General features: G+C 38.2%; 3 protein-coding genes across 4 annotated transcripts; 2 read left to right on the top strand and 1 right to left on the bottom strand.

Annotated features, from left to right (window-relative positions):
- Positions 1-1,562: 1,562 nt before the first annotated feature.
- On the bottom strand, positions 1,563-4,079 carry LOC111807061 (uncharacterized). Of its 2 annotated transcripts, none has more exons than XM_023692628.2 (2): positions 3,931-4,079; positions 1,563-1,991 (listed from the first exon to the last, which is right to left on the bottom strand). In XM_023692628.2, exon 2 carries the CDS (start codon positions 1,986-1,988, stop codon positions 1,815-1,817), a length of 174 nt encoding a protein of 57 aa, XP_023548396.1. In that variant the 5' UTR covers positions 1,989-1,991; positions 3,931-4,079; the 3' UTR covers positions 1,563-1,814. The 2 variants fall into 2 exon arrangements, with proteins under 2 accessions (XP_023548396.1, XP_086984931.1); XM_087128805.1 differs by having other exon boundaries at positions 3,934-3,999.
- Positions 4,080-4,195: 116 nt separating this feature from the next.
- Positions 4,196-9,045, top strand: LOC111807060 (NADH dehydrogenase [ubiquinone] 1 alpha subcomplex subunit 8-B). The gene is made up of 3 exons (XM_023692626.2): positions 4,196-4,345; positions 4,565-4,770; positions 8,725-9,045. The coding sequence occupies exons 2-3, from the start codon at positions 4,583-4,585 to the stop codon at positions 8,855-8,857; spliced, it is 321 nt and encodes a 106-aa protein (XP_023548394.1). The 5' UTR covers positions 4,196-4,345; positions 4,565-4,582; the 3' UTR covers positions 8,858-9,045.
- Positions 9,046-10,338: 1,293 nt separating this feature from the next.
- Positions 10,339-19,706, top strand: LOC111807463 (Major facilitator superfamily protein). Its single transcript, XM_023693195.2, has 18 exons — positions 10,339-10,622; positions 11,603-11,665; positions 11,740-11,829; positions 12,931-12,990; positions 13,093-13,158; positions 13,713-13,778; positions 13,856-13,931; positions 15,662-15,726; positions 15,848-15,940; positions 16,026-16,106; positions 16,185-16,269; positions 16,349-16,395; positions 16,468-16,530; positions 16,631-16,690; positions 17,700-17,753; positions 17,924-17,983; positions 18,962-19,076; positions 19,198-19,706. The coding sequence occupies exons 1-18, from the start codon at positions 10,431-10,433 to the stop codon at positions 19,338-19,340; spliced, it is 1,479 nt and encodes a 492-aa protein (XP_023548963.1). The 5' UTR covers positions 10,339-10,430; the 3' UTR covers positions 19,341-19,706.
- The last annotated feature ends 459 nt before the right edge of the window (positions 19,707-20,165 follow it).

The raw sequence follows: 20,165 nt of genomic DNA, 5'->3' as shown, positions 1-20,165 counted from the left end.
AAATGGATATGTGGATAAAGATATCCCTTTGTAAATCATTTTTGCTAAATAAATGTAAAATTTTATTTTTTAATTTTCAATAATATACTAAATTTTTTATTAAAAAACTCAAAAAGTTTTTAAAATATTATTTTTAAAAAAATTAAAATTTTACATATTTAAAAAAAAAAATTAAATGCTTAGGGATATTTTTTATTTTTTAAATTTAAATTAATAAAAATGTGAAAGTTCAGATATTTAAATAGCAAGAGAGGAACCGAGCTAGAACTAGATGGGTTTAGGTAAAGAGTTGTAGGCACGGTGGGGTTAAGAGTCATAGCCGTGGTTGGGTTATCATCTAGGTTTGGGAGGTGACTTCAAAGTTCGATAATATTTTATTTTTTCGTTGATTCACGATCCTTGTTGCTAAATTAGTCTCCTTAAATAGAATAGAGTTCACTTAATTATTATACCTTGTCTATTTTGACCTGTTACGTATCATCGTCAGTCTCACAATTTTAAAACGTATCTGTTAGGAAGTGGTTTCCATATCCCTGTAAGGAATGCTCGTTCCTCTCTTCAACCGATACAAGATCTCATAATCCACCCCTTTAGGGGATTAGCGTTTTCGTTGGCACATTACTCGGTTCCTAGCTCTAATATCATTTGTAACAGCCCAAGTCTACCGCTAGCAGATATTGTCCGTTTAGCCTGTTATATATCATCATCAGTTTCACTGTTTTAAAACGCGTTTGTTAGGGAGAGATTTTCACACACTTATGTTTGTTTCTCTTCCAACTGACGTACGATCTCACAAATGTTTTGAAACAAAGTTACTTGATGTCAGAATGAAATTTTTTAAAACTCGAGATATAAGTTGAAACCAGCTTTACAGTTCACGAGTTTTTTTTAATAATCTAACCTAAATAAATCGTGTAACTAACATTTTTGAAGTCTACACGGCACCTTTAATGTAACTTTATAGAGAGAAAAAAATAATTAAAAAAACATTTTATGACAATTGACTTGAGGTTGAGCACTGGAAATTCTTTAAAAATTCTATGGCTATTAATAAGCATCCATCTCAATCAAAAGAGAACCCTAATCTTATTCTTTGAAAATTATAATATATTCAGTTGAGTTCATATTTTGCTGCTCCCTCCATCAAATTAATACGTCATTTTCATTCATCCATGAAAAAATTAAAAAAAAAAAAATAATTAATTTCGTTTATTTTGACCTCCTATATTTAATTAAAACTCAATTTTTATGAATTACTTAATTAAAAATCTATATTTCCACGCTAAAGATTAATATTTACTCACCCCACAATTATTAAATTGTATATTTATTTCTAATATTAATTATATTGTACTTCACATAATTCAATTTTTTCAATTATTTTTTATATTAATTTTAAAATTAAACTATAATTTTAGTCCCTAAACTTTAAAATTTGTATCTATTGGATCTCTACGAAATAAAATTCAAATTTATATGAAACATTTTAAATTTGTCAAAGAACTATTAGACATAAAATTTTAAAATATATTAGACCCGTTTGAAAATTTAGAGAATAGATAGACACGAAACTCGGAATTTATTAACCATTAAGAGTCAAAAGTCTAAGTTGCTAGAAGCTTAATAGATGAGTAGAGAGAGCTGACTAGAAGATATCAAGGGGCAAACGATTCGTAGCCATAGAATTTGATGCACAAAAATCATGCTTTGATGAGCCACGGGAGAGACTAGCAAGCAATGTGAAACATGAGTCTAAACATTTGGAAGAAGAATAGGTCCAAGTTAAAAGGATGGTCTTTACTTCCTCCCTTCTTTCACTTCATTTTCGCTTCTGTAAACAAGACATGTCGATTGACCCGAGGATCGTATTTTCGGAACTCGAGCTTCTCTGTTATTTTGGTTGGCTTTCGTTTGACGTAGAAGAATCCAGTCCCAGCAGCTGATACGAGTCGGATGAACATTGTAGCTTTCTTTTTCTTGTCACCCATTTCCTAACAAACACACCAAAAAGAGGGGAAAAAATCTCATCAAGTCATTTTGAAAGCTAGCTCTTGATGTGCTATAATATAGAATTATCATGAAGAGAATGAATATAAGGAAACATGTTTATGCAGAGCTATTTGCAATTAAACCATGCTGATGACATCTTAAATGAAATTATACAGAGGGCCGGCTTCCTACCACCCCAAACGTACAAGTTAATATTTGTACGGTTCATGGTTCAGTTTAAGAAGTGTAATAGATTCTTAAACTTTTAATTTTATGTTTAATAAGTTCCCGAACTTTAGAAATGTAACAGCTCAAGCCCACCGCTAGCAAATATTGTTCTTTTTGGGTCTTCCTTTCTGGATTTTCCCTCGAGATTTTAAAATGCGTCTGCTAGAGAGGTTTTCACACAGTTTTAAAAAATGTTCCTTTCTCCTCACCAACCGATGTGGGATCTCACAATCCACTCCCCTTCGGGGTCCGGCGTCCTTGCTGACACTTGTTCCTTTCTCTAATCAATATGGGACCCCTCAATCCACCCCCTTCGAGACCTAGCATCCTTGCTGGCACACCACCTCATGTCCACCCCTCTACGGGGCTCAACCTCCTCGCCTACCGCTAACACATATTGTCTTCTTTGGGCTCTCCCTTCTGAGCTTCCCCTCAAGGTTCTAAAATGAGTCTAGTAAGGAAAGGTTTCCACACCCTTATATAGAATGTTTCGTTCCCCTCCCCAATCAATGTGAGATCTCACAAGAAATGTTTAATAGGTCTCCTCGAATCTTCAACATATTAAAAAAAAAATTTAAAATTAATTGATTTAATAGATATAAAATTGATTTTAATGTCTAAAGGAACCCTAAGCTTTCAATATTGTATCTATGCCCCTGAATAGACGTTGAATAATTAAAGAACCTATCAGACACAAAATTGAAAGTATAAAAACCTATTAAGCACTTTTTAAAGTTTAGGGACCTATTGAACTCAAAATTGAAAGTTAACGAACGAGTTAGATAATTTTTGAAGTTTAATGGTCAAATCAACACAAAATTGAAAGTTCGGGGCAAACTCATAAATTTAACCTTTAATCTTTTACCAATATTCACATGAATCACAACTTAGTCCACCTATACCAAGTCTACTGGTCTCTGGATCAAAAGCAATCCGAAAGACTCCTTTGAAAGATAATTACAAGCATAAAAACAACAAAGAAACCATCAATTTTTAGCAGATGGAACACGAGAACCTATTAGGGTGACTACTTCCAATACTTTCAATAAGAGAGTGGCAAAACTATAGAACAAGTATCACAAATTAGTCCAACTTGTTAAATCACCCAGACACAACATCTTCTGAATAAGCTGTCCTGTTAGAGTATATCAAATGATTTGAATATATTTCAACACTTTCCTAAACGTTCGTATTCAAAGAATTAATTTGTTTCACAAAACATATCAAGTGAGAAATGACACTACAAGAGTTCCTTATAAATCACTATTAGTCTCAAAAAATTGGGCTAATAAGTTAATATATCCTTAACCTAACTATACCAATTTCATGATTTCAGCCTCAAAAGCAAATCCTAAAAGGCAAAAACTGATTTAAGAACATCAGATGCAGGAAAACCAACATTCATAGGCTACGTAGTATACATTTCTAAGATAACATTCTCCTAAACAGTCACTTGGTAATTGAATTTCTACCACACGAACGTAAACGTACTTAAACAGAAAACAACTTCTGAAGCGACCTTCAACATTCAATAAACAGATCGAAATTGCAAATCTACGAAAACGACTCCAGAAAGCACATAATTTGGTCAAAAGATTGCGGAGTTGTGTTTCATTCAGCAATTTAACAATAAAACAAGAAGCAGGAATCAATGGTAAGAAAGATAAAAAGGAGATTAGAAGATAGAAAAGATCGAAAAAGTAAGAGACTTACTACTACAGTTCGAAGGTGCGTGAAGAAGCTGTGAAGAACCCTAGAACGGACGCGCAAGCAGAAGCAGAGTATGTATTTAATTATCCAAGCGCCGGGAAAAAAAGAAAACTAAGTAATTACATTTTCCTTACGAAATAAATAAATAAATAAATAAATAGAATGTCTCTCGTGAACTTAAAAATAGAGAAATTATTGAAATTGAATTAAAAAAAACGAAATAATTTTGTAACTAAATATATGTAAAAGACATAAATGCCCTCTGATCAGAGTCAAATTACAACTTTGTCTTCCTGTCGTTCCCGTGTATGTTAGCATTTCTAACCCTAATACTCTGCTATCTCCTTTCTCGGTCTGATCTGCATTTCTCTCAGATTCTCACTCTTAGTTTACGGAACCCGACTCAGTGGATTGAAAGGTTTGAAAATTTCAAATTCAGAAACGATCTTTTTTTCTTCTGTTTCTTTAGAATTTTTTTGTTGGAACGAGGGTCAATTCGTTTGTTTGATCAGGAGTCGGTTTACTTTATGCCATGATTTGTATGCAAATTTTTGTTCGCGATGATATCACGCTAAATTATCTCTATTTTGTTGTTGTTTTTTTTTTTTTTTTTTTTTTTTTTTTTTTTTGGAATTAGGAATTGATCGAATTAGAGATGGCGAGCGCAGTAGATGCTGCAGGAGATCCAATTCCTACATCGGCGGTGCTAATGTCCTCGTCAAAGCACATTGCGAACATGTGTCGATCGGAGAATGTGGCATACCTCCAGTGCAAAAGGAAGGATCCGAACCCGGAGAAATGCCTCGACAAAGGCCAACAAGTCACTCGCTGCGTCCTCTCTCTGTAAGCGAGTATCATTTTGTTATTTTCTTAGCCTTAGTATGGATTCGCCATTTTTGATCGGGTCTGGTTTCCATGGTTGCTTGCTGTCCTTTGGATTGCTCCTGAAAATTGCTTTAGTTATCATATGATCGTCTTCTGATCTGCGAGCAAATATGGGATTAAGAAATGCGTTGCTTCAGTAATCATACGATCGTCTTCTGTTCCGCTGGCAAATAGTGGACCAGGAAACTCGAAAGAAAATATTGGGTATTTCGTAGGGTTGACATAAGATATTAGTACAGGTAGTGATAAATTCTTAGGTTGATAATCTTTTATCTGACTAAATTGATAGTGTGCATGGTCACCGTATGAGGTCACCCATTTATATCTCAGCACCATGGTCACCGTGCACGGTGGAAATAATACACTGTGGAGGTCTTCCACCTTTACAAATCTCGGTGGAAATAATGGATTTGGCGGTGGAGTTAGGCTGCAGAGTGGATCATCTTCCCATAAATTACCTTGGTTTTTCACTCGGTGGTAACCATCGTTCCTTCTCTTTTTGGGAACTGTTAGTTGACAAGTTCAAAGCAAAGATTGCCTAGTGGAAAAGCTCCTTGCTTTCAGGGGATGCCTAACCTTGATACATTTTGTGCATAATGGGCTGCCACTGTATTATTATTATTTTTTTCTCTTCTCAAAGCTCTGCTGGGTAATATAAATAGTATGGAGAGTGGGCCAGAGATTGTTTTTTGGAGTGATGGTGATTACAAGGCCGGTAGCCATTTGGTTAGGTGGAAGATCACCTCTCTCCCCTTTGCAACGGTGGTTTGGGGATAGGGTCTCTTAGAAACAAAATTCTTGCTCATCTCTCCAAATGGCTGTGGAGATTCTCAACAAAGACAAAGGCCTATAGAGGAAAGTGGTATAGGAGATGGAGATCGAAATAGGAGGCGGGGAAGGCTTCCCCGTCCCCGCCCCGCCTCACCCCATGGTCATCTCTACTCTTATATTGTTCTAGACACTAATGCTTTAGATATTGTTGATAACAACAAGTGGTTGGTCCATTCTTTGAGTGATTTTTCTTGTAAATCCTTCTTTCGTTGCCTATTGGACCCTTCTCCCGTTAGTGAGTATGTCTTTTGTACTCTTCGGAGGAAAATATTCTAAAGAAGGTTATATTATTTTTTACACGGACGAGCTAACACTCTGGATTGACTTTCAAGGAGGTTTTACTCTTTAGTTGGCTTGTTTTGTTGCATTCTCTATCAGAAGACGGAGGATGACCTGGATCATATTCTTTAGAGATATGAGATTGTGAGATCCATTTGGAGTTGCTTCTTCCAAACTTTGGTTTCATTCTCGCACGTCATAGGGATACTAGTGATAGGATCGGGGAGTTCCTCCTTCATCTGCCTTTTCGTGAAAATGGTTGGTTTTTATGGCTTGTCAGAGTGTGTGCTATTTCATGAGATATTTGGGGTGAGAAATAATAGAGGGTTTAGAGGTATGGAGACGGATCCTTCGGATGATTGATCCCTCGTGAGTCTTCATGTTTCTCTTTAGGCTTTGATTTCGAAGATCTTTTGTAATTATTCTATAGCTTCTATCTTGCACAAATGGAGCCCTTTCTTTTCGAGTTATTATCTTTTTATATGTCCTTGTATTCTTTCATTCACTCTCAATGAAAGTTGTTTCATACAAAAAAAAAAAAAAAAAAAAAAAAAAAAAAAAAAAAACTTCATATTTTACGAAGAAAGATTATCTAAATTTTGGGATGATTGTATAATTGCTGTTTATGATGTTAATTCAAGGATACACCGATGGAAATCTTGTGGCCTAGTAATAGGTGCCTGAATAGATTAAGCTAACTTCTATCTAAAGAATTAGCTTGTTTAATCAAGATCATTTCGTGGACGACGAGAGGATTACATGCCTTTCTTCCCAATGCATGCCAAAATTTGCCACGGGATTTAGAAGAAAATGTTAATTTCCTTTGGGGGAAGAATGTAGTTTGGCAACTAGCTCCCCTTTTTTATGGGTTTTGAATTCTAATGATGGCTTGGGTTGATGGATTGAGTTATAAGATTATGGCCATTCTTGACTGTTTTTTTCGTTCTTTGGGAAAAAAAAGTGGAGGCCAGCATTCCGGGATTTCATCTCTTTAATGGCATTTGACTTGTTTTCCTTGTATGACAAAAGAACGATGAATGTCACAACTCTCCTATCTTTGATAAGGGAGTCTGATTATAGGACTGGGAAGATGGGTATGCATATTTGGAGCTCTAACCCTCACGGTGGCTTCTCCTGTGGCCCCTTTTTTTGTTGTTAATTGGACCCCTCACCTGCTAGAGATTTTGTGTGCTCGACTCTCTAGAAGATCAAGATTTCAAAGAAAGTAAAGTTTTTTATTTGATAGGTTATCTTTGATCGAGTTATCACTCTAGATCGATTCTTGAGAAAGTGGCCTTCGTTTATTGACCCGTTTTGTTGTGTCCTCTGTCAGAAGGTGGAGGGGGCACACCCAAGTGCGCGTAGAGTATGGTAGTACCTTGATAATGTTTTTTTAGAGATGTGACTTCGTGCACTTGATTTAGAGTTATCTTTTGGAGGCGTTCGACTTTCAGTTAGACCACCATAGAAACCCAAATGAGATTATTAGAGACCCAAATGAGATTATTGAGGAGTTTCTCCTCCATCCACCTTTTAGGAAGAGAGGTGATATTAGCTTAATCTAGAATTACAAAAAAAAAAAAAAAAAGGATAATCTTCAACTGAACCAACTGAACCATGGAGTTTGTGATTCATTAAATGGTTACATATTTGAATACTAATAGTTTATAGTAATAATAGGATCTTCGACCAGTCGTATGGCAAGGTTTGATGAGGTTTTGGAATGGGATATTCAAAATTGGGCTTGTCTTTTTGGATGTCCTTGTAATTCTTTCATTTTTTCTCTATGAAAGTTTGATTTTTTATTAAAAAAAAAGTTCGGTTTCTTATAAAAAAAAAAAAAAAAAAAGAATCTGGGTCATTGTCCTGATAGTCCATGTTTTTGTTTCCAATGTTCTTCTTCCTCGACAAATTGAACTGCAGCATGGATTATGGGCATTATATTGATTTTGATACCTATGAAGTAGTACATCCACTATCACTTTTAATTGGATAATAAGAAATATGACATTTCATTAGATAAATTATGTACACAACAAGGGTGGAGAGCCAACCCCAGAGTGAAGGGGGCAGTCCAATTAGCTAAAATTTTATAAAATAGTAGATGAATGTTGGAAGGTATAATTGTAAACTAAGATTATTGGCATGATCAGCTGTAAATCCCTAAACTGATCTATAATGTACAGAAATTTCAATATAAAATACCCAGATCTATCGATTTTTTTTTTCTTTTTGAGTTCCCAGATATATTGAATTGCAAATTATTGTTTCAATAATCATCGCACTTCAGATTTGTGACTGCGTTTGATAGTTTATTTTATTTTATTTTTTTAAAAAAAAGGAACAGTATCCATTTTTCTTTAGTTGGTCGATATTCTGTAATCTTTGACTCTGAATGATCCTTACTTTCTCGTCTTTTGCAATTTTGTTCTTTTCTTTTAACACTTTTTTTGTCATTTTTAGCTGGATGTTTTGTGAGTGAGACATCTTTTCATTGCATTTTTTGTTTGTATTCTCTCACTTGCCGCACCAATCTTATCAGTTTCACATTTGACAGCCTTATTGAAATAATTCACATAGATACAGAAAGATCACGTTTTGGGAGGTTGTGAGATTTAATGTCTCCCTGTGGAGTTTGGTCTTCTTGTAATAATAATCTTGGTTTGATTATGTTGGATTGGAGTCCCTTTATGTAGTTTTCGGGTCTCCTTTTTTTGAATGCGCGTATATTCTTTTATTTTGTTCAACGAAAACTCGGTTTCGTAATAAAACAATGAACCTAGAGGCTGCTTCTCCTTGCAGGCTTAAAGATCTTCATCAAAGGTGCACGAAAGATATGGATGCTTATGTCGGTTGCATGTACTACAATACGAATGAGTTCGATTTATGTCGCAAAGAGCAGGAAGCATTTGAGAAAGCATGTCCTTTGGAATGATTTCCTTCATATATGTAAACTGATTCCAATAAATTATTCTTGTTTGCAAATGAGCAAGTACTGTTGTTATTGCCTACCTTCTCTGAGTTAACCTTGTTTTCTTCATAACAATGCACTATTTTGTGTATGTCTCGGATTGCGAACCCGATACATTCTTGCAAACAGAAGATGAACCAATCTTTTCAGCAGCCCCTTTTGGATTGTTGTCATGAACTCATCTCTATACCTCGGTATCTCGTGATTTTCTTCATCACAATTCTTAATGTGAAATGAAAAATCGATGTAGAAATATGTTCGGTTTGTTTTCTTATAACTCGTAAATATCGGTTGATGTAGATAGCTTGTATTTGATTCGACCATGGATTGAATGCTGATTTGAGGGCTTCTATTTCTCGAAATTTTGTTATTATCAGCCCGACTTGATTTGGTTGGATTGAGTCTCTTTCTTTGAGATATCTCCTGTTGTTATGCTGTTTTTTTGGTACGTATTCGGATTTCTTCGATCCAAATGTGTTTGATGTATAATTTTTGAATGAGAAAAAAAAAAAAATTACTTGATTTTCTTACGTTCAGATGATCCAAGCTGGCTTTGTTACCACAATAATGAGCTAATTCAGAAACTCTAAGAAGCAATGCGCAGCTTGCATCAAACAGGCATTGGATGGGGAAGAAAGAGAGCTAAGTAACATTGTCAATTTACTTTCTACTTTTGTAAGAACGCTACATTTGATTTTTATGCTTTTCTATGTAGAGATAAACATATTACCTAATATCAACACAAATGTTCAAACCCCATATAGAAATTGATTGGATTGGACGTTCCATAAGGTTATAATTGGAATTGCAAGTGTATGGACTCGATGAATTCCATCGCTAACAGATATTATCCGTCTTGACCTATTACGTATTGTCGTTAGCCTCATAGTAAAGCGTTTACAAGAGAGAGGTTTCTACCCTTTTATAAGGAAAACTTCATCTCTCTCTCCAATCAACTGGGATCTCACATTCCGCCCTTCTTTGAGGGCTCAGCGTCTTTGCTGGTACACCATTCAGTGCTGACTCTGATACCATTTGAAATAGCCAAAGTCCATCGCTAACCGATATTGTCCGGTTTGACTCGTTACACATCATTGAAATGTCTTTAAATAATTTGTGAAAAATTATGGTCCGTCCAAATGAATTAATGTACATTGGTATTTAGAATTTTAAAATAAAAAAAATTCCTGTTCCAAACATTTATTATTAATAGACTCATAACTCATAGGAAGATGAGTAGAAAAAGACACTCAATCATTGCATGTTTTCTCTGCAGTTGCAGTGAATGTCTGTCCTATTTCAAGACCAAAGCGGCAGCTGTAATAATCTCCACGTCAGTGACAGCTTTGCCCATTTGCAAATCCAGATCTGTCCTCATTGGAAATGGCTGATTTTACACATTTGGACAAATATCTTATAAATATCTATTGCCACTTCCACCAGTTTCTATTTAAGCTTCAATTTGCTAGCTGCCTCTCTTCATTAATCTCTGCTAAGTGTCCTGTGTTCTTGTTCTTAGCTCTGTCGAGAGGCTGCCATGGCCATTGGGAAGCACAAGGATGTCGAAAATGGTGAAATCAATGGCCTAAAGGCCTTGGAAAAGCCTCTTCTTATCAGTTCTTCTGAATGTGAAGATGCTCAAAGAGCCATGAAAAGAGAGCCCTCCTTATGGATGGTCTTGCTTTGCACATTGGTTGCTGTTTATGGTTCCTTTGAATTCGGATCGTGTGTAAGTTCTATTTGTGTGAATCGTCGTTGTAATGTTAGAGCATGTTCGAGAGCGATATAGTTAGTATCACGACTTTTGTTCATTTTCAAAATCATCACTGATTATACGAAAAGTCGTGTTTTGAAGGGTAAAAATCAAAATCTGTAACCGTCTAAACCCACCGCTAGCAGATATTGTCCTATTTGAACTTTCTCCTTTCGAGCTTCCCCTCAAGATTTTTAAAACGTGTCTGCTAGGATACTAGGGAGCTAGGGAGAGTTTTCCACACCCTTAAGAAGAATGCTTAGTTTCCCTCTTCAATCGATATGAGATCTCACAATCTACCCTCTTTCAGAGCCCAGCGTCCTCGCTGACACTCGTTCCTCTCTCCAAACGATGTGGGATTTCACAATCCATCCCCTTTCAGGGTCGAGCGTCCTCGCTAACACCCGTTCCTCTCTCCAAACGATGTGGGATTTCATAATCCATTCTGGGGCCAAGTATCCTCGCTGACACTCGTTCTTCTCTCCAAACTACGTTAGATGTCACAATCCAACTCCTTTCAGGGCCGAGCGTCCTCGCTGACACTCGTTCCTCTCTCCAAACAATGTGGAATCTCACAATCCATCCCTTTTCAAGGCCAAGCGTCCTTGTTGACACCCGTTCCTCTCTCCAAACGATGTGGGATTTCATAATCCATCCTGGGGTTGAGTGTCCTCGCTAACACTCGTTCCTCTCTCCAAACTATGTGAGATTTCACAATCCAACTCCTTTCAGGGCCGAGCGTTCTCGCTGACACTCGTTCCTCTCTTCAAACGATGTGGGATCTCACAATCCATCCCTTTGAAACCGAGCGTCCGTTACCCTCTCCAATTGGCGTGGGATCTCACAAAATCACTCTCAAACACGTCTTTCGTTAAATTTGAATCAGATAAGGAAATATGAAAAAAGGGAAACAAAAATGGAAAAGGTTTGTTCAACTTGTGTTGTACTTTTTGTAGGTGGGCTATTCAGCACCAACTCAATCTGTGATCAGGGAAGAACTTCATCTCTCTCTTGCTCAGGTTTATTTCTCTCTTTTCACAAAAAGTGTCTCAGATTGGCAAGCGACTTCTAACTTTTTGAGTTTTAATGACAGTATTCCATGTTTGGATCAATATTAACAATTGGAGCAATGGTCGGTGCTGTAACGAGCGGACCGATTGCAGACTTCATCGGTCGAAAAGGGGTAAATTAGTCGGATTTTGTGTTTTTTTTTTTCCATCGTTAACTATAAGATCTTACATCGGTTGGAGAGGGGAATGAAGCATTCCTTATAAGAGTGTGGAAACCTCTCCCTAGTAGACGTGTTTCAAAATTGTGAGGTTGATGACGATACGTAACGGACCAAAATAGACAATATTTGCTAGCGGTAGGCTTGAGCTGTTATAAATGGTATCATAGCCAGACACCGGGCGGTGTGCCAGCGAGGACGTTGGGCCCCAAGATCCCATATCAATTGGAGAGAGGAACGAAACACTCCTTATAAGGGTGTGGAAATCTCTCCCTCGTAGACGTGTTTTAAAACCGTGAAACTGACAACAATACGTAACGGGTCAAAGCGGACATTATCTGCTAGCGGTGGGTTTGGACTGTTATAAATGATATCAGAACTAGACACCGGATGGTGTGTCAGCGAGGACGTTGAGCCCCCAAGGAAGGTGGATTATTAGATCCCATATCAGTTGGAGAGAGGAACAAAACATTTCTTATAAGGCTGTGGAAACCTTTCCCTAGCACATGCGTTTTAAAATCGTGAGGCTGACAATGATACATAACGGACCAAAACGGACAATATCTGCTGGCGGTAGGTTTGAGCTGCAGACACCAGAGGTTTGTCAGCAAGGATGCTGGACCCCCAAGAAGGGTGGATTGTGAGATCCCACATCAGTGGGAGAGAGGAACAAAACATTTCTTATAAGGGTGTGGAAACCTCTCCCTAGCATACGCGTATTAAAATCGTGAGCCTGACGACAATACGTAACGAACAAAAGCGTATAATATCCGCTAGCAGTGGGCTTGGGCTGTTACAAATGATATTAGAGCCAGACACCGGGCAGTATGCCAGAGAGGACGCTGAACCCCCAAGGAGGGTGGATTGTGAGATCCCACATCAGTTGGAGAGGGAAACGAAACATCCTTACAAAGATGTGGAAACCTCTCCCTAGCAGACGCGTTTTAAAACCGTGAGCCTGACGACAATACGTAACGGACCAAAACAGACAACATCAACTAGCGGTGAGTTTGAACTGTTACATTAACTATGCAATGATCAGCTTGATATGTGCAGGCTATGAGAGTTTCAGCCATTTTCTGCATTACGGGTTGGCTAGCAGTTTACTTATCGACGGTACGAGCTTTATGCAGCGTTTATAGAACACGTGATCTTTGACTAAGAATAAGCAATATTACCTTACTGACCTTGCTTGTTTTGTCTGTGATTCTATCAAAGGGAGCTTTATCCCTATACTTTGGAAGAGTGCTCACTGGCTATGGGATTGGAGTTTTCTCTTATGTGGTAAAAATTTGCATAGCTTTCTTCTTTCCTCTTGTATGAGTTCTTTCGTGCGATGTCCCACATTGGTCGGGGAGGAGAACAAATCATCCTTTATAAGGGTGTGGAAACCTTCTCCTAGCAGACGCGTTTTAAAGCCTTGAGGGGAAGCCCGAAAGAGGACAATATCTGCTAGCGGTGGATCTGGGTCGTTACAAATGGTATCAGAGCCAGTCACCGGACGATGTGCCAGCCTTCTCGCTGTTCCCCGTAGGGGGTAGACACGAGGCGGTGTGCCAGTAAGGATGCTGGACCCCAAAGAGGGGTGGATTTGGAGGTGGTCCCACATGATTGGATAAAGGAACGAGTGCCAGCGAGGACGCTGGGTCCCGAAGGGGGTGGATTGTGATGTCCCACATTGGTTGGGGAGGAGACTAAATCATCCTTTATAAGGGTGTGGAAACCTTCCCCTAGCAGACACGTTTTAAAGCCTTGAGGGAAAACCCGAAAGAGGACAATATCTGCTAGCGGTGGATTTGGGTCGTTACATTTCATGTTTTAACTCCAAACAACAACAGGTTCCTGTATTCATAGCAGAAATAGCACCAAAGAATCTACGTGGAGGCCTTACAACACTCAATCAGGTGAAGAGTATGAAAAAAATAGACTCCTTTTTTAAATGACAAAGAGATTCTCATTTGCTTCTTTATTTATGGTGCAGCTTATGATTGTTACAGGCTCATCCATTGCCTTCTTGTTAGGAACAGTGATATCATGGAGAACTCTCGCTTTAACTGGTACGGTAATAGATATTATCCGCTTTGACCTGTTATGTATTGCTATCAGCCTCACGATTTTAAAACGTGTCTATTAGGGAGAGGTTTCTACACTCTTATAAGAAATGTTTCGTTTTCGTCTCCAACCGATGTGGGATTTCACATTCCACGTCTCTTAGGAGCCCAGCGTCCTCACTGGTATACTACCCGGTGATTGGTTCTGATATCATTTATATCAGTCTAAGCCTACCGCTAGCAGATATTGTCCGCTTTGGCTTGTTACGTATCATTGTCAGCCTCACGATTTTAAAACGCATTTGCTATGGAGAGATTTCCACACCCTTATAAGAAATGTTTCGTTTCTCTCTCAAACTGACGTAAGGATCTCAAAATTCACTCCTCTTAGGAGCCCAGCGTCCTTGCTGGTACATTGCCTGGTGACTGCCTCTGATACCATTTGTAACAGCCCAAGCCCACCGCTACCAGATATTGTCCGCTTTGGTCCGTTACGTATCGTCGTCAGCCTTATGATTTTAAAACGTATTTTCTAGGGAGAGGTTTCTACGCCTTATAAGAAATGTTTCGTTCCCCTCTCCAACTTATGTGGGATCTCACAATCCACCTCTCTTAGGAGCTCAGCGTCCTCGCTGGCACACTACTCGGTGACTAGCTTTGATTCCATTTGTAATAACCCAAACCCACCGCTAGCAGATATCATCTGCTTTGGCCCGTTACGTATCGTCGTCAACCTCATGATTTTAAAACGCGTTTGCTACGGAGAGGTTTCCACACCCCTATAAGAAATGTTTCGTTCCCTTCTCCAACCGATGTGTGATCTCACAATCCACCCCTTTTAGGAGCCTAGCATCCTCATTGGCACACCGCTCGTTAACTGACTCTGATACCATTTGTAACAGCTCAAGCCCACCGCTAGCAGATATTGTCTGCTTTAGCCCTATCGTCGTCAGCCTCACGGTTTTAAAACGCGTCTGCTAGGGAGAGGTTTTCACACTCTTATAAGAAATGTTTCGTTCACTTATCCAACCGATGTAGGATCTCACAATCCACCCCTCTTAAGAGCCCAACGTTCTCGCTGGCATATCGCCCAGTGACTGACTCTAATACCATTTGTAATAGTCTAAGCTCACTGCTAACAGATATTGTCTGCTTTGACCCGTTATGTATCATCGTCAGCCTCACGATTTTAAAACGCGTATGCTAGGGAGAGGTTTTCACACCCTTATAAGAAATGTTTCGTTTCCCTCTCCAACCGATGTGGGATCTCACAATCCACCAGCCTTAGGAGCCCAGCGTCCTCGCTGGCACAGCGTCCGGCGACTGACTCTAATACTATTTGTAACAGCCTAAGCTCACCGTAAGCAGATATTGTCCGCTTTGGCCTATTACGTATAGGGAGAGGTTTCCACACCCTTATAAGAAATGCTTCATTCTCCTCTCCAACTGATGTGGGATCTCACAATCCACTCCTCTTAGGAGTCCAGCGTTCTCGCTAGCACACCGCTCTGTGATTGGCTTTGATACTATTTGTAACAGCCCAAGCTCACTGTTAGCAGATATTGTTCACTTTAACCCATTACATATCACCGTCAATTTCACGATTTTAAAACACGTCTATTAGGGAGAGATTTCCACACCCTAATAAGAAATACTTCGTTCCCCTCCCCAATCAATGTGGGATCTCACACTTTAACTATTAAACCAATTACTGAATGATTGACATTGATATGCAGGAATCATTCCATGTGTTTTTCTGATCGTTGGTGTATGGTTCGTTCCAGAGTCGCCTCGATGGCTCGTAATACACCATTCCTTAAATCCGACCCTTTTCACTTTATGTTTTCCAAATAAAAAAACAAACAAACATAAAACTAAACGTGTGTTTGGATTGACTTTCTAACAACTCAACGTCTTTACAGGCAAAGGTCGGTAACGAGAAAGGCTTCCAAGCTGCATTGCAGCGACTTCGTGGAAAAGACGTCGATATCTCCGACGAGGCAGCTGAAATCAAAGTAATTCTCCTAATCTTCGTCGTCGGGATCCCCGACGACATCGTCGTTTTCTAAAAAAATAACGAACTCTTCGTTTTACTAACAGGATTACAATGAAACACTTCAAAGACTTCCAAAAGCCAGACTCCTAGAACTGTTCCAAAGCAAATATATTCGTCCTGTTATTGTAATGTTCTTCATTTTCTTTGTAAAACTTCGTCTTGAATTCACTTTTCCATGCATAACTCTAATGATTATTGTTTAGATCGGTGTGGGGCTAATGATATTCCAACAATTTGGAGGCATCAATGGAATTGGTTTCTATGCAAGTGAAACCTTTGCATTAGCTGGTATGATATGAACAAGCATTGGCTTGTTCTTCATTTTATTGCTTCTATATTTGCTTATATCTTGTGATATGAACTGCAGGCCCCTCAGCAAGCAAAAGTGGTACCATTTCTTATGCTTGCCTTCAGGTACTTTGATAGCTGACACTTAGCTTACCATTTTCAGCTGTGATACTAAGTAAACGAGGTTGGTATTAACAGGTTCCGATAACGGTGATCGGAGCGATTCTTATGGATAAGTCGGGGCGTAAGCCGCTTATAATGGTATGAATCTCTTGCATCTTGTTTCTTGATATATGAACATTTGAAGGAAAGAAAGAGCTAAGTTTGATGCCCTTTTGACATGGCTTGTATGTCTTTGAAGGTGTCTGCTAGTGGGACGTTTTTAGGGTGCTTTCTAGCAGGTACTTCGTTCTTTCTCAAGGTATGTATACTCAATCCATCGTCATTAGGAAACTTGTCGTTTCATTTCGTTTCATTTTGTTTTGTTTGTGTAATGGCTCAAGTTTACTCTAAGTAGATATTGTTCTTTTTGGGTTTTCTGTTTCGGGCTTCCCCTCAATGTTTTTTAAAATGTGTTTACTGGGTTTTCATACCCTTATAAGAAATGTTTTGTTCCTATCTTCAACTAATGTGGGATCTCACAATAGATGCGTTTTAAAAACCTTGAGGGGAAGCCCGAAAGGGAAAGCCTGAAGAAGACAATATTTGCTAGCAGTGGGCTTGAACTGTTACAAATAGTATTAGAGTCAGACACCGAGCAGTGTATCAGCCCCAAGGAAGGTGGATTGTGAGATCCCACATTAGTTGGAGAGGGGAACGAAGCATTTCTTATATGGGTGTGGAAACCTCTCCCTAGGAGATGCGTTTTAAAAACTTTGGGGGAAGTCTGACTGGACAATATCTGCTAGCGATAGGTTTGAGCTGTTACAAATAGTATCAGAGACAGACACCAAATGGTGTGCCAGTGAGGACGCTAGGCTTTCAAGGGGGGTAGATTGTGATATCCCACATCAGTTGTAGAGGGTAATGAAGCATTCCTTATAGGGTGTGGAAACCTCTCCCTCGTAGACGCGTTCTAAAAAAACTTGAGGGGAAGCCCGAAAGGGAAAGCTCAAAGTGGACAATATCTGCTAGTAGTGGGTTTGGCCTGTTACAAATAATATCAAAGCCAGATACCGAGTGGTGTGCCAGTGAGGACGCTGGCCCCCAAGGGGGTGGATTGTGAGATTCTATATCGGTTGGAGAGGGGAACGGAGCATTCCTTATATGGGTGTTGAAACCTCTCCCCAGTAGACGCATTCTAAAAACCTTGAGTGGAAGCTCGAAAGGGAAAGCGGGGAAAGCCCAAAGAAGACAATATTTGTTAGCAGTGGGCTTGGGCTGTTACCGTTTTTGTCTTGACGTTGTTTGTAAATTCGTTTATGATGCAGGGGCATGGCTTATTGCTCGCTTGGGTCCCGGTCCTTGCCATTTCTGGAGTCCTGGTATGATATCGAAAACCGAGCTAATTTTGAAAACGGTACAAAAAAACGAGCATAGATTTTGAAAACTAAGAACTAAAAACGGAATCGTTATCGAACGAGATTGTTTTTTTGTTTTTCATTCACATTACTCCACACTGGCTAACTTACACTTGTTTCACTTTCAAATTCAGACATACATAGCATCCTTCTCCATAGGAATGGGAGCTGTTCCATGGGTCATCATGTCTGAGGTAACTTATTCAATATCCATCCACGTGTCAATACATACAAATGCACAAAATTACACCCCCTTAGTTTCATACAATTGCAAATTCACCTCTTCTTACCGACACGACACCGAACTATCGGGGACGTATTTGCAATTATATCAAATTATAGGAGCATATTTGCAAAAAAGAAGGGAGGGTGACATGGTATCGTTGTTCTTTCATCTTACCGTTAAACAAACTTTTCGAGTAAAAGTAAGATTTTTTGTCAAATTACGAAAGGATAGTATGTGGTTGGCAGGTTTATGGTCTCGTAAAAGTTAGGGTGTCACCGTAAATCGACACCGTAAATAAACCACGTGTACCAAAAATAGGTTTAGCTTCTTACCCTAATGCTCACAAACCTCATCGATGAAACAAACACTTATGTAAGAGTTTGCATTAACCGCTCGAGTATCTATAGAAGGGTTTAGGATTCGGGTTCATTGTATTCGTAGTTCGAAAATTTTCTCAAACCCAAACAATTTGAGTTTGCATTAACCGCTCGAATATCTACAGAAGGGTTTAGGGTTCGGGTTCATTATACTCGTAGAAGTTTCTCGAACCTAAAGACAATTTGAGTATGCATTAATTGCTCGAGTATCTACAGAAGGGTTTAGGGTTCGGGTTCATTATACTCGTAGAAGTTTCTCAAACCTAAAGACAATTTGAGTATGCATTAATCGGTCGAATATCTATAGAAGGGTTTAGGGTTCGGGTTCATTATACTCGTAGAAGTTTCTCGAATCTAAAGACAATTTGAGTTTGCATTAATCGCTCAAGTATCTATAAAAGGGTTTAGGGTTCGGGTTCGGGTTCATTATACTTGTAGAAGTTTCTCGAACCTAAAGACAATTTGAGTTTGCATTAACCGCTCGAATATCTATAAAAGAGTTAGGGTTCGGGTTCATTATACTCGTAGTTGGAACCGTTTCTCGAACCTAAAGACAACTTTGACGACAGATCTTCCCAATTCATGTGAAAGGAGCTGCTGGGAGCTTGGTGGTTTTGGTGAATTGGTTAGGTGCTTGGGCTGTTTCCTATACCTTCAACTTCCTCATGAGTTGGAGTCCTTCAGGTAATTCCTTTCAAGTTGTTTAAATAAATAAATAAATAAATAAATAAATAAATAAATAAATAAATAATGGATTTTATTGGTGTTTTAAAATTATTAATATTTATTTATTTTATTTTTGTAGGGACATTTTTTGTTTATTCAGGGTTCTCTTTGTTGACTATTGTGTTTGTGGCCAAATTAGTGCCAGAAACCAAAGGGAAAACATTAGAAGAAATCCAAGCCTGCATCAACCCAGCAAGAACAGGACTTGAAATTTTGAATTGAAACCCATTTATTTTGGGTTATATTTTATTTCTTAAATATTTGAGATATGCTCGTGAACTCCTTTGACATTTCATAAACGTCTCAAAACTACTCGAAATGAAAACCCGTTAGAATTTGGGGTGAAAATTAGGATCTGAAATGACGTGACAGTGACCTGAAACGGTGTGGCGTTCTCAACGTTCATTCTAGAACGTAATTGCCACATTGTTCTAAATCTCATTTTTATTCAACTTTCTAACGGTTTTTTACTCCAAGAATAGTTTTGAAACGTTTATAAATGTAAAGAACTTGTGTTTTCATCTCGTTTTTCAAAGTTGTAACGATGGTTTTAATAAAGGACATCTAATGGTCGTTCGACCACCATAATGGGGTGTCCTCCCCCTTAGTTTCCGTCGCTCTTTTATGTCTGTCACACCGATTGAATATAGCACAGTGACCTATACGAGGTGGTGATCCTCGTTCTTGCCTTGTATGCAGTACTCATATTGAAAATTACAATCAAAGATTCCTCGACATGATACCCTTAGGTTGATTTTCATCCTTCATTCTAAACTTTTCTCGGTGAAAGTTACATTTTCAAAAAAAAAAAAAAAAATCACCAAAATATCTCTCCGTTAGTTTTGGATAGAAACAGTAAGTACTCTGTTTTAAAAATACTCTTGAATTTTTTTAAAAATACTCTTAATTTTTTAATAGAGTTAAAAAAATACCCTTCCACTTAAAAATATCCTTTAATTTTTTAAAGTAATTTAAAAAAAAAAAAAAAATCTTAATATAAATACAAATAAAATAGTAGTAAAATAAAATTAAAATATTACGTAAATT

This window comes from Cucurbita pepo, chromosome 12, assembly GCF_057944985.1.
Source record: "Cucurbita pepo subsp. pepo isolate OVF chromosome 12, ASM5794498v1, whole genome shotgun sequence".
Lineage (NCBI taxonomy): Eukaryota > Viridiplantae > Streptophyta > Magnoliopsida > Cucurbitales > Cucurbitaceae > Cucurbita > Cucurbita pepo.
Note: the sequence above shows the minus strand (reverse complement) of the source record. Positions and strands in the feature narration are given on the sequence as shown.

Bases quoted from the DNA above. Each gene is read 5' to 3' on its own strand.
- LOC111807061 (XM_023692628.2), bottom strand. From the start codon at position 1,988: ATGGGTGACAAGAAAAAGAAAGCTACAATGTTCATCCGACTCGTATCA.
- LOC111807060 (XM_023692626.2), top strand. From the start codon at position 4,583: ATGGCGAGCGCAGTAGATGCTGCAGGAGATCCAATTCCTACATCGGCG. The intron at 4,771-8,724 runs GTAAGCGAGTAT...TTCTCCTTGCAG, and splicing joins ACTCGCTGCGTCCTCTCTCT to GCTTAAAGATCTTCATCAAA.
- LOC111807463 (XM_023693195.2), top strand. From the start codon at position 10,431: ATGGCCATTGGGAAGCACAAGGATGTCGAAAATGGTGAAATCAATGGC. The intron at 13,159-13,712 runs GTAAAAATTTGC...AAACAACAACAG, and splicing joins TTGGAGTTTTCTCTTATGTG to GTTCCTGTATTCATAGCAGA. The intron at 15,941-16,025 runs GTAATTCTCCTA...TTTTACTAACAG, and splicing joins ACGAGGCAGCTGAAATCAAA to GATTACAATGAAACACTTCA.